General features: G+C 45.3%; 1 protein-coding gene and 1 long non-coding RNA gene across 3 annotated transcripts; one reads left to right on the forward strand and one right to left on the reverse strand.

The window, feature by feature from the left end:
* Positions 1-6: 6 nt before the first annotated feature.
* DAP3 (death associated protein 3) lies at positions 7-14,240 on the reverse strand. 2 transcript variants are annotated; one of them, XM_072847013.1, is made up of 13 exons: positions 14,099-14,240; positions 11,908-11,954; positions 8,289-8,411; positions 4,988-5,089; positions 4,090-4,198; positions 3,547-3,639; positions 2,986-3,116; positions 2,511-2,591; positions 1,944-2,102; positions 1,471-1,530; positions 643-732; positions 265-382; positions 7-129 (listed from the first exon to the last, which is right to left on the reverse strand). In XM_072847013.1, the coding sequence occupies exons 2-13, from the start codon at positions 11,947-11,949 to the stop codon at positions 44-46; spliced, it is 1,194 nt and encodes a 397-aa protein (XP_072703114.1). In that variant the 5' UTR covers positions 11,950-11,954; positions 14,099-14,240; the 3' UTR covers positions 7-43. The 2 variants fall into 2 exon arrangements, with proteins under 2 accessions (XP_072703114.1, XP_072703115.1); XM_072847014.1 differs by lacking the exon at positions 14,099-14,240 and adding an exon at positions 13,927-14,009.
* LOC140644308 (uncharacterized) lies at positions 11-13,432 on the forward strand. Its single transcript, XR_012039773.1, has 3 exons — positions 11-143; positions 4,906-5,097; positions 11,855-13,432. It is a non-coding gene; the product is annotated as an uncharacterized lncRNA (long non-coding RNA).
* Positions 14,241-14,277: the final 37 nt, after the last annotated feature.

Genomic DNA, 14,277 nt, shown 5'->3' on the forward strand with positions numbered 1-14,277 from the left:
CCGGGAGGGAGTCGCCGCCGCCGCCGCTCCGGCCTTTATTGCGCTACAGGGGCCCCGCCAGCCGCTCCAGCTGCCGCGGGTTGGAGCCGCTCAGGAACCGCAGCTCCTCCTTGCCGTCCTCCGTGCGCGCTGCGGGACAGAAGGTGCGTTGGGGGCGCGGCCTCCCCCGGCGAGCCCCCGCCCGCCCCGGGACCCCCGGCCCGCCGTCGCCCCCGCCTAGGCGGGCCGGCCCCGCGCGGCGGGGTCCCCCGGCGAGGAGCTGACCTTTCTCGTGCTGCAGCCACTTGCGATCGAGGTAGTAGCGGTAGCAGCTCTCGAACTCCCGCGGGCTGTAGTTGGGGACCGGGACGGGGACGAAGGGGTCCAGCGCGTCGAAGCCCTCCTGGGAAGGACAGCCGGGGGTGAGAGCGGCGGGCGGCCGCAGCCCGGGCCTCGCCCTGCCCGTACCGCCGGGGCCGCCCGGGAGAGGGCACGGCCTGGCCGCGCACGGGCGCCGGCAGAGTTAATTCAAAGGAGAATAAAGATGTACGCGACCCCAAGTAAGGTCCGCTGCCCTGACCGGAACGCGGTTCCCAGCCCGGGATGTCCGTTTGCTTCCCAACGCAAAGGGGGGGGAAAAGCCCCACAGAGGCCCGGACTCACCTTTCCCAGCAGCTCCTGGGGCAAATAGGCAGAACTGGGTTTGAAGAGAGAGCCGGTCTGGCTGAGGGTTGTCACGACAGCACCTCCGCTCTGAAGGACAGCTAGGTTACAAACCCTGCTAGCTGCAGACGTCGTACTTGTGAAATAGCTACAGATCGATTCTAAACCAGTGAGGCATTTCCTTCTTTGATCTTGGTGACTTCATTTCCAAAATTCTATATAATGGACTTTTAAAATCTTCCTCGCTACGTTAACCCTGGCTACTCCAAGTACCCGCGCAGCGCAGGGAACACACGGCTGGTGTTGCCTGTGCTGGCATTTAAACGGGTCGTTCTTGCCTAGAAATGGCTTTTAGTTGCGACAACTGAAACGCCTTAAAAAGGACTTTTCTGTGTACTTTCAAGTCTGACGACTACCTGTCGGAGATATTAGCGCTCAGGGGATTGGAGAAGCAGCAGAAGGAGTTGACCTCCTACAGCAAAACATTTAACAGGTTTTTTTAGGAACTGGAAGTTCTCATTAGTTCAAAAAATCGTAAGCCAAAGTGTCGTTAAGGGTTACTAAATGCTGCTAGCTCAGGCAGCACGAGTCATAAACTGGAGTTTGGCACGGTAATCAAGAAAAGCACTGTTACATATTTGACCTGTTCTTATTCTCTTCGGGTGATGTCAGAAACACTGATGAGATACTAACCCTCAACAGTCGCACTATGCTCGCACCCTCCTTCGCTGAAGGAACACTGTGATGGTAGATCTGTAGCTTTATGCTTATCGGCGTGTAGCTTTAATTGCCAAGAATAACGCACCCAAAGGTACAGACCGAACTCACCCAATCATTCATCATCATCTTCCTTAGGTTGTACACAAGTGTCAGCTCCTCTGGAGAAACCTGGCGAAGATTGTCTGTATCAGGTTTTTGGCCAACAGTTTCTATCCGAGACATAAATTCCCCTCCCTGACTTTAAATTGGACCAGAAGGATCATGTGCGTCATTTAGGCGCATTTTTTTCTCTGCTTTGACTTAGCACTGGAGCATTCAGCCTTAGTAATGTTACACAGAGAAATGCCCAGCTCTTTCCTGCTGTAACAAGACAGACATGCGCTTTTTTTCTTACCGAGAGAACCTTCTTCAGTAAAAACAGTCTAAACACAATATGAATTTTGCCAGTCCCTCCAAGCTAGCAAAGCCAAACGTACGTCTTTCAGGGATTATTATAGCGCTTAAAAATGAATAAAACGCCCTCCCCTGCTCTCCCTTGCAGTAGGAATGCAGACATATCATCAGAGTAGATCGCTTCTTACGGGGCTTTTGTCTTCCTTCTTTAACGTAGTCCTTCCCCAGAGCGCGTTGACGCCGTCCACTGCCACAAGAAGTCGGAATGAGCCAAGATGACATTGCTGCTTTATCTCTTTCAGCACAACCCCTACAGCATCGCTGGCATTTCTCACGCGAGCTAAACCCTTTAAGTAGGAAAAGGCACATAACTCAGGTTGGTTTTCTTGTTAATATATAATGCTGGCAACTTTGGGCACTGTCTGCCTGTTCTAAGGGGGAAGGAAGATAAAACGACAGTCAACAGTCCGTTCCTTCCTTTCAAAGGAGCAATCGGGTCTAAGGTACTGAGCATCAAAGGAGTAGGAACGTTCAAATTCTGATTTTTGCTTCTACCCAAGTTCTCTGCACAGCTTCCTTTACAGATCCATCACATCTTCCACAATGTTTTTTGTAGCCACCTTGTCAATAGGGAAATGCCTTCCATTTCCTAGAACTGGTATTTGTCAGATACTTAGAAGCAATTTGTTCTACATACACAATGACAGGACCTTCTAATAAAACGTGAGACAAAGCCAGAAGCAGTTGTTCCTTACCTGCTCCACCACTTCACCCAATGGTCTGCCCTCCTCCGTGCTTTCTCGTTTGCCCCACACATATTTTTTTTGTGTTTTTATCTGCAGTAAGAGAACTACGATTAAACTGTGAACTAAGTAGTGCAAAGACAGTTTGGCAAGTCTGGATGGCAAGATTCCTGATTCTTTAGCAGTGTTAAAGACTAGTGCAGAATCTGAGATAAGTGTTCATCGCAAACAGCCATCCCCACAGGGGAAATTTAATACACTTCTTTTTCTACAAAAATTGGATTCTAGCGAAGGGTAGGGTTTGTGGGTTTGTAGGCAATATCAGTGCATGCATTAATACGTGAAGCGTGTCTCGAAAATGAGTAAAACCTCGAATTCGTGTCAAGGCGCTCAGTGACAGGAAGCACGTGCACATGCAGTCCCTGAGAGATGATCTTGCGGGTAGTTCTTAGCTACTAACCACAACAACGTGACAGGCTCTACAAACCTCTTTTAGGAAGCGCTCATTTGAGGTTTTGAAGTTCTTGAGCCAGAAAGATGCTTGCAAAGGCTGATCAAGCCGTTCTTTGTTATAGGAAGACTGCATAAGCTCCCTGCAGTTTTTCACCCAGAGATGAGCTGTAAGTAAAAGAAAAAAGTTGCCTTTTTTTTTTTTTTAAGTCAAAATAATTGTATGAGTTGGGTGGTGGGGTGTGTGTTTGTATCTGTTATCCTTATTCTGCTACGCTGGTAAGAAAAGTCTGCCAGTCTTAATGGACAAGACCCCCTTGGGAACAGAGGAGGTCACGCAGACCCCCGCACAGTATGTGTCCTGTCATACTCATTAACAGTGGGGAAAAAAGACAGACTGTAAGTATGTGAGAGCATGTGAAAATAACTGATTATGTTCTACTTAATTTTGTGGGTTTGTGCTTTATAAGCCTTCTGTGCTACGGGAAAAACAAAGATAATTTGCTGTGGCCTACCCTACACCTTTCACTTGAAGAAGCATCTTCTGGATCAGCAAGTGTATTTGCTGTAGTAACACAGACGGTATCGGTGTTCTTACCGTCGGGGATGTGCAGCACCAGCCAGCCTTGCCTTGCACAGTAGTGAACCACGTGACACAGAGTCATGGTTTTCCCTGTTCCTTTCTCACCATCTCCAACACGGACTGTCAAGGAAAGTCTCCAAAAAACCACTTCAATTTATACTTGACTGTAGTTCTTTCGCAAAAGGCATACAGGAATTTCAAAGATCATAAAAGCAGGGATGGCATTTCATCATGCTTTTGTTCAGCAGCAAACCTAGCCTAAAGAGTTCCTTCTCTCTATGTCCTCCTACCGCACTAGCTGATGATTCCCATTCCCTTAGCTGGACTGATAGCCCTATTTGTGAATCTGTGCCATAAGCCAAATCTGCCTAAAAATAAAAGTATACGAGGTTCATGAACTTCTCAGACTAGCTTTGCTGACAACAGACGTGGTAGAACCACCTCCTGAAGACTAAACCACAGTGGTCAGCACAGGATCAAAACATCACCTTCATCCGTGTAAACTCACCTGCTTGCATTTAATTTGTATTCTACGATCAAGTAAGCAATAAAAGATACAGATCACATATCTGACAGCTGGGTGTGCAAAGTTGGAGCTTTTCAGGTAAGTGAAAAGTTCTAGAGCTGGTTTTCGCACCATCAGGCAGGCTTCATTGAAGGTCTTAATCTGAGAAAAAAAAGGAACAGAACATGAACAAGAAGCTGGGTGTTGGCACACTACAGCTCTTCCTGACATGACTCCACATCTGACTGGTACTGTGCAGGGTCTGAATGCCCACTGCTCTCCCCTTGTCTACCAGGCCAGTCGTATCATCGTGGAAGTTCATCAAGTTGGTCAAGAGTGACTTCCCCTTGGCGAGGCCCTGCTGACTGCCCCTGATGACTTTCTTGTCCTTTGTGTGCCTGGAAGTGGTTTCCAGGGTTAGCTGTTCCATCACCTTCCCAGAGATCAAGGTGAGGCCGACCGGCCTGTCAATGGCTCAAGTCAAACACCCAGAATTACTAATTCGCACATGAGAAATCTGCTCCTGAACTCAAGTAGACAGTCTGCATTAGCTGCTTACAAAGCCTGATCCAGTCACCGCATGATCTGTCTCACAACAGAAATCAAGAAGATTTTTTTGTTGCTGATACAAACTCACTTCATGAGACAGCCTGTTTCATACAGAAATGTAACTGTGGAAAATACTTCTGTAATTTATTACGTACCCAGAGATGATAATATTGGATAGTATGTTGGCTAAGGTGGAATCCTCACACCCTTCTGCCACTATTCTGGTTAGGTTGACTGATATATTTTAGATGTAGAAAATAACAGTAAGGACCAGGCATAATTGCATTCTTGCAGCACGTCACTCTCTCTTGTTCCAACAGGAAAGCATTGTAGTTGCACGATGGATCTGGTTCTTCCCACATACCAGTCCACTCCCTACAAATCTGCTCTAAGACAAAGTACCTGCTGCTGGAAGCGATAAGGCAGTCCATGTGGAAAGACAGCTTTCACCTCCTCAAGTGGAATGCTGTAATGGCGACCCTCGTGGTGTTCCGTGTGGTTGGCCTGGGAAGGTAAAATGCAAACTGTAACACTCAGGAAAGTCTGATACCTTTTTGTGGATACAGAAGGCCTGTGAGAATGGAACAGGGAGGAACACTCAATCAAAGCGAGTATCTGCTTGCTGAGAGTCAGAGCTAGTGTGTTAAAGTAAAGCAGGAATTGTAGTATCAGGACACTACTGGCAGATGCTTAGGAGGAGTCCAAAGAAAGGATATCCCACCTGGCAGTAAACAACAAAGGGATTCCTCGAGCTCGTATATGAACCATGGTGTTTTATATGCAGCATATGCAGTTATATAAGCACCCGTGGCCCTATGCTTCATGAGTTTATCTAATCTTTTATTAGTCCACTTGTACTTCTGGTCACCACAATATCTTCACGGTAATATGATCCCCTTTTGAGTTATCCGATAGATTCAAATTTACTTTAAGTCTGCGACAAAATTATGTTTTCTGGTTTGTTCTTTGCTGTCTCTCAATAGTAATTCCTAATATGCCATTTGCCTTTTTAACTAGTACTGGTTGCTTGAGAACTCTGTGTTCTGGGGCACTAATTTCAAGTCACTCGTTGTGACCTAAGTGGTCAGTATTATTCCTCCAGCGGACTTGCATCATTCTGCATTTATTTACAGTGACTACTTTAAGATCTCTGACTATGCACTCTAAGAAGCAGTTGTTACTGGTATCTGAAAATTTACTACCCCTTTCATGCCTTGTTAAACATCCTTGTTTCTTCCCTTCACTATTCTGTTTTCCTACCATGCAATAGTTGCAAAGCACTTATTTATTTACTCTTGGTCTAGTCATCAGGTTTTGTGTCTTGTGTAATTAGGACAGTATATACATTATTCTGCAGTACTTCCTGAGTGACTTTTAGCAACTTTTGTGCCAAGCTTTGTCTGGCTTTTTTAGCAGCTTTGTGCTGCTATATCATGTCCTGCTCTGCACTTTCTGCACTTTTCCATGGATTTAAAGTAAAAAAATGCTCCTCTATATTCTTCTGCATACCAATCTCTTGCTTCCATTTTGGTTGAGATGGAACCAGAATATAAAAACTTCCTTGTTTTCTTTATTTTGCATAATAATGGTCCAGGAAAAGTAGCTTTATTTACTATTCAGAAAGAAAAAGCAGCAGTCATTATTTCTGCCAGCTTTAGCAGATTTGGGGGCCGATCCAGACTTTCCTTGTATTCCTTATTAGCTTTGGTGTAGACCCAGAGCTTAATTTACTGAGGCCCAGAACAGATGAGACAATACTGGTGTGGCCTTGGTCGCTCACCTATGCAGTCTGGCTGACAAATGGTTCGACCAGAATGAATGGATGGGGAAAAAAAGGTTGTGATGAGTACTGCTACCCTGACCTGGCTGCCTCACATGAAACTGTGTGAGCAGCCGTACCTACAGGTTTGACTACTGCCTGCTTTTGCCACGCATATTTTGCTTTCCCCAGTTCCTTGATGGACTCTTCGTGCGCAACTGCTGCAGCTCTATTGCAGACCCATGAACTCTCTAGCCCCAGGATTCTTGCTACATGTTAGTCTCCCTCCCTTTCTTCAGACCAGATTTTCAGTCTTCCAGCATGCAACATGCCTGTTCTCTTATCTTCTGCCCCCCCGCTCCACTCTGAAAAGCCCATGGTAATGACACCCCCATTCCACACCTTACTGAGGACAGGTCTATGCGTCCTGGACTGTCTGGTTTACCTTGGTACAGCTGCAGGACTCGAGGTACCCACAGGTTTGCCAAACTATTTATATGAAGAAACCATTTGGTAACTTCAGCAAACTGCTCTCTAAGCTGCTTGAGTTGCCAACCTGATGTTTACCAGTCAGTAAATCTTAGCAACAGGAAGAAAATTAAAAAAACCTGGCTAGTCAATAGCTCCTCTGCTGTAAGGAGATGTTACCTGGAGATAGACTAAAGAGGAGAACTAGTAAGAGAGACTTGTCTTTGTCCACGCAGAGCAGTATTTCAAACTCTGGGCTGGATTCCCTAGCGTTTTCCTGCACGTGTTGGACGCAGACTAACAGCACCTGTGGTTTTGCATGTTATCTTTGGACTCAAACAGAAGAGCAGTACTCCAGAGACCATTTTCATTCTCAGTTTCATCACTGACTTGCTGCGTAACCTTGGGCAAATTCCTTCACTCTTCAGCTCCTACATCTCTAAAGTGGGTCAGTATCTTTATCCTCATGTTTAGTCACTTTGAGTTTTGCTAATGGAAAGGTATATAAAAGCTAAGTCTTATTAAAAATTTAGTTTTCATCTGGTCTTCTTAATCCATTTTTAATGGGACTTTATGGTGCACAAGCACAGGTGCAGTCAGAGCTATCAGGTTTGCTGATGAAGCAAGCCAGTGGAGCCTCTCTGCTGCAACACGCAATCTGCAATACAGCAAGTCTGAGGAACGCTGATCTGATAAATTAATAAGCAATGGCGGTTGTCGCCAAACATCAGGCACGTGAAGTCAGAATGCCAAAGCCAGTTGCCTGGCAACGTAAATGGTAGGCACAGGACAGTGGGGACAATCCTTGCCATCTGGACTCTTCTGTGCCATCTATAGAGACACTCGCATCACGTGAGTAAGATCATCTGCATGCTGCTGTTTCCATAGAGACCCCAGAGGAATCAGTATTGAAAGACTCCAATTACAGAGGCAGCAGAAAAGCACCTCAAAGGCTTATTCCATTCATTTATTCCACTTCATTTTGTGCTTGAGACGGAGAGTGTGAGGCTGGAATCATGATGCTGGAGAGCTGTACTGTGGTCATCTGGGGTGTGTCTTTTATCCCCCTTCATAGCCAATTTGGGGAGGTTAGTCAGGGAAGAATAACCCTGGAGTTGAAATTAATGGTGTCTGATGACAAGCTAAGCCACATCTGAGCTTCTACAATACACAGTCTATCTCATCTATGTAACTATAGAGAAGGAATCAATACTTATTTCCCAGGAGCTTTCAGGCAGAGGACCAGCCCTGTCTTGTTTAACCCCAGGCAGGTGCACTGCACAGCCATGGCCTGTTTTCCTTTGGGCTGGGGATCATCGTCTAGGTGCCTGCTATTAGGCCTGTGTACTCCCCTCCCTTATGTTTACTAGAACACCATAATCCAAGTAAGCACTCCTGGCTCCAGCATGTCTGCAGACAGACTGATGGAATTTAGGCACTTGCTGTCTGACAATGACAATTGTGGCAGTAACTCACCGGGTCATTCTCGCTGGTATAGAAAACTGCTCTTGGTCTTTCTGCCAGTGTTTGGACATCTTGGCTGACAACAGAACTTAAGCAATCCTTGGCTGCCGTATGGAGGGCATACCCATGGTCCAACTAAGGAAAGAAAAAGGCAAACAGACAGCAAACTTCTCAGCAGTCAAGATTACCAGTAAAAAATCCAGGTGGTAGTTTGTTTTGTACACTCGTTGCATGCGCATTATGAGCGGGTCAAGGTAGCATGCAATACAGAATAGAATTCTCTGCAATGAGAATAAAACCTCATCATTAGGATGTAAATTCATCATGAAAAACCACATGCTTTAGAACCACATTTCACGTTTAGATGCCTGCTTCCAAACCATTTCCATTCACTGAAGTCATCGACCACCTTAAATCATCTAAGAGAGCCAAGCCCTGTACCTGAAAGAGTTATCCCCTTCAAGATTGCTTAAAAGCACAAGTACAGCCATTAAGGTCTTATTGCTGGGACGTTCCCACAATGTTTCTGTCTACACTGATGAATAGTAGCTAGTACCTGGAAAATTCAAGCTGTCTAGTAATCCATAATCACCTCAATTATTGAGGGATTAGTGCAGTGCTGCCCACTATTTGATATTTATAATTGCATTCCCTGCACTGATTTTCCTAACTGTGTCCCTGCATACAGACTCTTTCATTATAATACAGACGTGGCTGAGAAACTGAAACAGCCAGCTAAGCTGATTAATTCTTTTTTCCATAGACAGACTGCTGAAGCATGCCTGTAAAGCCTAGCCAAAATAGGGAAGAAAGTGAGTAGTAGAAGGACAAACATTTTGTTATGTTATGGTGAAAGAAAATACGGGCATTTGTCAATGAATAAAAAAAGTGTAGACTCCAAACAGGCTGTGACCAAAGCAAGCAAAACTGAAAGCCACCCTTCATGTTACTGACTGGAACAGTTGCAGGCTCCACTGTAAACAGAGCGAGTAGTTTCCCATTTTGTCAGTCTGCATAGATGACAGTAGCCAGAAACTAAAGTTTAGAGACAGGAACAGCTGTTTCAGTTCTCCATGGCGTGATGCAATTCTCCTGTCATCCGAGTTTTCCTCAGGGGGTCATCTGAAAGCCACAAGGGCTCAGAAGAAAGTGTAATGTCGGATTACCCCACATCCATGTTAAACACACAATGGACTCCTGAATCAGCATTTCAGCACTCTTCTTTAAGGGGAGGAATTAAACCGGTTTGTGCTCAACACTAGATACCTACAGAACGAACTACTGCAATGTAAATATGGAAGATCACTAAACATTCACTTTTGTCATCACATTTTAACACCGCCTTTTCTTGTTCCCACAATGTTCTTTTCCTCCTCAAATCCAAACGATCAATTAGGATGTCTTATTTGGCTATGTTTAGTTTTAACTCCACAGAAGTGACTTAATTTACTGCCTAGAGCAAGGCGCTAAGATGCTAATTTAATACATGAATAACTAGAGCGAGCAACTATTGTCACCTATTCACCTAGAAAATGTCAGCCCTAGGTAATTTCTAGCCTGGACTCCTAGTCCTTCTCATTTTCTTTGAACATCCCGCATTCCCTCCTCCTCAAATCTCAAGTGAATCTCAAGTCTTGGGGAGCTTGTGAGCTTTGCTCACTTAAAAGAAAAGGCAAGCTTACTGCTCTGTGGACTTCCTTACTCTGGAGTACCGTACAAATCCTTGTCCCTGACCTGTGTAACAGTGAATGAAAATTAAGCGAGGATTAACTTCTTGCTCTGACCATGTTAAGTTTTTATGTGTGTCTAGACTCAGCTCAAGACTTTAGTTGAACGATACTTAGTCAAACCAATATTAGCATTACCGCTTTCTTAAAAGCACAGTCTCAGAAGACCAGCAGGAGTTGGATTCTCTACAGTACAAAAGCCAGTTCCTAATAAGTTCTATGAAGGGAGTAGAAGACAGCACAGTAAGACAGGATGCAAGTGTGAGGGGCATATGTCTTGAAGTCCAGTCCTCTGTTCTTGCAGCCAAGTACATAGAATTTCTATTTTTCCATGAACAGAACATATCCCATCTTTAAATTACTACATCTTTCTCCTGGAAGGATACCTTTTTAGAACATCACTTCTTTGAGCCTTAGCATGGTACGTCTTCCTCAAAATCACCATCTAGCCTTGCACTGCTTTGGAACTTTTCCTTTGTGGACTGTAGCTTGCACTGGGCTGTAGAAGCAGCTTCTCAGTACCTGGAGACATGAAATCCTTCCTAACTCTTTGAGGTGCTACAAAATCAAGATAAGCTCCTAGAGCAGTGAATACAACACTACTCACAGTCCTCCTGAATTTGAGAGATACAGACTCGCATTTTATGAATTACTGCATTTCTGTTTACAAAATGCACAGGTGCATCTGCATTTTTAACAGACTATAAGAATACCTTTGAGTGACCTAGAATACCACTGCTAATGCATTATATATTCTGACTTTATGGTAGCAACATGCCACTTGGTCCCTCCTCCTGAACAGAAGACAGTGGCTTATCACTGACCCCCTTGGCTTCACACAGAATGCCAGAAACATACACCTTTCTGGCTCACTGTAGAGCTCTGCATAGTAAATCCTAACATGTACGTAAGGTTCTCACATTGTCACATCATCTTTCAACACAGTTTATGCTCGTAGTGTAGAGTGGATTTTATACTAAGTTTCCATCTGCCAAAGGACAGAGTAATCTAACTCAGATCCCTGAAATGGCAGCAAACTATCACGTGGTACATGGAGATTAATCACAAAGTCATGTGCCATAAGGTGGAGCTGTTCCTACATGATTCCACATATCTTAGTCTCTAGAAAAGACTGTTTACTTCGTAAAGGCTGCCATCATAAGTACAGTACTGTACAACCAGAATCTCGTCTCTGGAAACAAGTAGTTATACAGCCATCCTTTTTAATGGCTGCATATCACTATGTACTAGTGAAAAAGCATTTAAAAGACAACAGCAAACAAAACAACTGACATTCTTTACCATTAGGAAGTCATGCCAGATATGCAACATTAATTCACTATGCTATAATATAAGGAAGCTTTACTGATAACATAGTGCTGCTGTGTTGTTGTGGCAGAACTAATATATTACTACACCCACCTGAAGGCCTGAGCCATCTTTGGCAAAATTATCTTCCCACCAGCACCACAGGCTTTGTGAAAGGCTGCTGGTTCTGTTCTGTATAAAGGGCTTCTTCCTTTGTACTTTCCAGCAGTGCAGAGCAAGTAGATTCTCTGTTTTCTGAGAAACACTTGCACTGAAGATGTAGAATTTCAGCATTCTGGACATTTCAGAATGCTAAACTTTAGTCAACAAATGCCTTATTTAAGCCAACTATCCAAGCTTGCTCACATGTTCTCTCTCCCCAGCCAACGGAGAGAAATGTAGGAGGAGTAACACACACAAGCGGTCTCTCTTTCCTTTGCCCATAATGGGAGTTTACACAACCAGCTTATAGGAGACACCAAGTTTTTAAATGATGAATGTAAGAAGCAGCTCACTTTTTACAGTTGTAAATTGTCATTCCAGGTCACAGGACAACTGACATACTGGAAGCAGTATCATGCTGTTGCAGGACTTACCTTTAGAGGATGGTAGACAAGTCCCTTCAGACTTCTCAGCATTTTTTCTGCAGAGACAGAAGTGGATTTTTTTTTTTTTTTATTATGTTTAATGTATCTTATGCTGGGAGAGAGTCGCTCCTGCCCAAAGAGCTTAAAGTCTAAGAACACAAATAATTCAGCAGAATGGTGAATTGTGAAAAACTGGCAGAATGCTCTGCAGCAATACAGTCAACTACTGGTAAGCAGCATCATTTGCCTAATAAAAAATACTCCATTCATTATGTTGCCTTTTTTCAGAGAGACATTTACAAAAACCCCTTACTTTATAAGTAAAGGTATTTCATTCATCTAGTGAGAAGGACAGATTCTTTTATTGGGGAAGGGCATCTATTTTGACTGCAGGTGTTAAGAGATGTAAAAGCAATGGAATAATGCGGAGACTGAAGGTGCTTCTGTCTTTCTGGCTTCATCCTTATCATATACTAGTATCTACTGCTCAGCCCTCTTTGATTACAACAGGAGAAAGAACCCAAAAGAAAACACTTGAGCAATTGTGAAGTAAAAATAGAGGCAAAAAGGTAAGTAAATTAGTTAAATCTGTCATCTCTGCCAGCATTCAAGGCCTTCTTCATACTACTTTCTTAGAAGAAAATAATGACAATACCTAACAAAGATGCTTTAAGAATTCTTCGTTGCATTAAATGCATTCAAAGCAAGGTAATTGTCTTGTAATTCCTTAGGAAGAATAGCTGTCTTGGTGGAATCGGTGGTTAACTGCACTGTTAATGCTAAGCAAGACCAAGATTATTTAACTGCATAGAATGGCATTGACAACTGCTACTGCATAGAATGAGAAAATAACTCCACACTGAAGGACGTTAATTTTGTAAAGATGCTTTACATTCTTTCATCTAACAATGCACAATATATATTTGAAAAACAAGCTCCAGTTTTGCTACTTCAAGAGTAAGTGAAGATACCAGCCTGTGGAGGCTGTTTTAGTCATTTTACTTTGCCATGCTAGCATGTACAGCAGAAGAGGAAGGAGAAATCCAGTTCCGCATGAGATTGTATCACATTTGTTTCAAATCACAGGTTTAACAGTAAAGAAAGTAGGGATGGGGAAGCTGTTTTCTCAAACACAACTAGTAAAATCAAGGAGTCACAAGAACCTGAAGGTTTCTGTTTACTTTGGGCACCCCCAACTTTGTGACTGAATTCTTGAATGACTGCTTTAACACAAGTTGTAAGGGCTCTTCTCTAGGGTTTGTCTATCCGTGGGAGAGGAGCTTTAGCAGAGGAATAGATTAAAACTGCGGCCACTTCACTGATTTGTACCTGGATCAAGTTAAAGAACTGTCCAACTCGGCATACTGTTCCATTATAGAAAAAATACTTGTCTGCTTGTGGTCCTTGGGAAAGGATTTATAGATCGGAATATGATTTGCTAGTAAAAATTGTGCAAAGAACGCTGAAAGTTATATTCACAGACATCATTAAGTAATCCTGACCTATCACCTCTCCAGACTGAATTAAAAACAAATTTCTGGTTGCTTGCTGTCTATATATTTACTACTGGCTTCAGGAACCTGAAGCCAAGCACCAGGAACACAGGAGTAGAAGACGGGAACACCTTGGAGCTAACCAGAGCGTTACTGCCTGTGGACGATCCACTGCTGGTTCAGGGACCTGGTCCCCCACACCTTGTCCCCTTTTCCCTCCCACCGTGCTCCATTATTCTCTCATTCTCCAGATATACCTAGGCCTGAGATAACAAAGAGGCACAGAGTGCATCACTCAACCCCAGGTAGAAACGGTGGCCATTAGAGAAAACGGGCAAAGCTCAAGTTCTGTTCGTAAAACCTGCCAGGGGAACTAAAGGCGGCCAGTCGCCCTTCCACTCCCGGCAGCCCAGAGCCTGCTCCCCCTGTCCCCCGCCGCTGCTCTGCGCCCTTCCTCCCGCCGCCTGGCTGCTGGATCGCGCCCCGGTCACCGCCCCCAGCGTCCCCACACGCTGCCGCACCGCGCGGGCCCGACCTCCACACGGCTGCTGCCCGAGCGGCCGCCGCGCCTCGGAGACGGGCCCTGCGGGCAGCAGCCGCCACCAAGCAAGCGGCCGACCCGCGGGCCCCGGGCCGGCGCCGGGCGATGCCCCCGGGCCGGCGCCGGGCCACCCCCCCGGGCCGGCGCCGGGCGCCCCGGCACTCACCGCTGGCGGCGGGCCCGCCCCGCTGACAGGATCGGCGGCGCGAGAGGCCGGGGATGACGCGAGGCCCCTACGGGTCCCGCGCAGGGACAGGCGGCGCGGGGCGGGATGGCGCGGGTCCCGCCCACCGCCGGGCTAGCGGCACCCTCTCTCGGCGGGGGCGGGGCTAGCCCGGAGGGGTG

Source organism: Ciconia boyciana, chromosome 26, assembly GCF_034638445.1.
Source record: "Ciconia boyciana chromosome 26, ASM3463844v1, whole genome shotgun sequence".
In the NCBI taxonomy this organism is placed as follows: Eukaryota; Metazoa; Chordata; class Aves; order Ciconiiformes; family Ciconiidae; genus Ciconia; species Ciconia boyciana.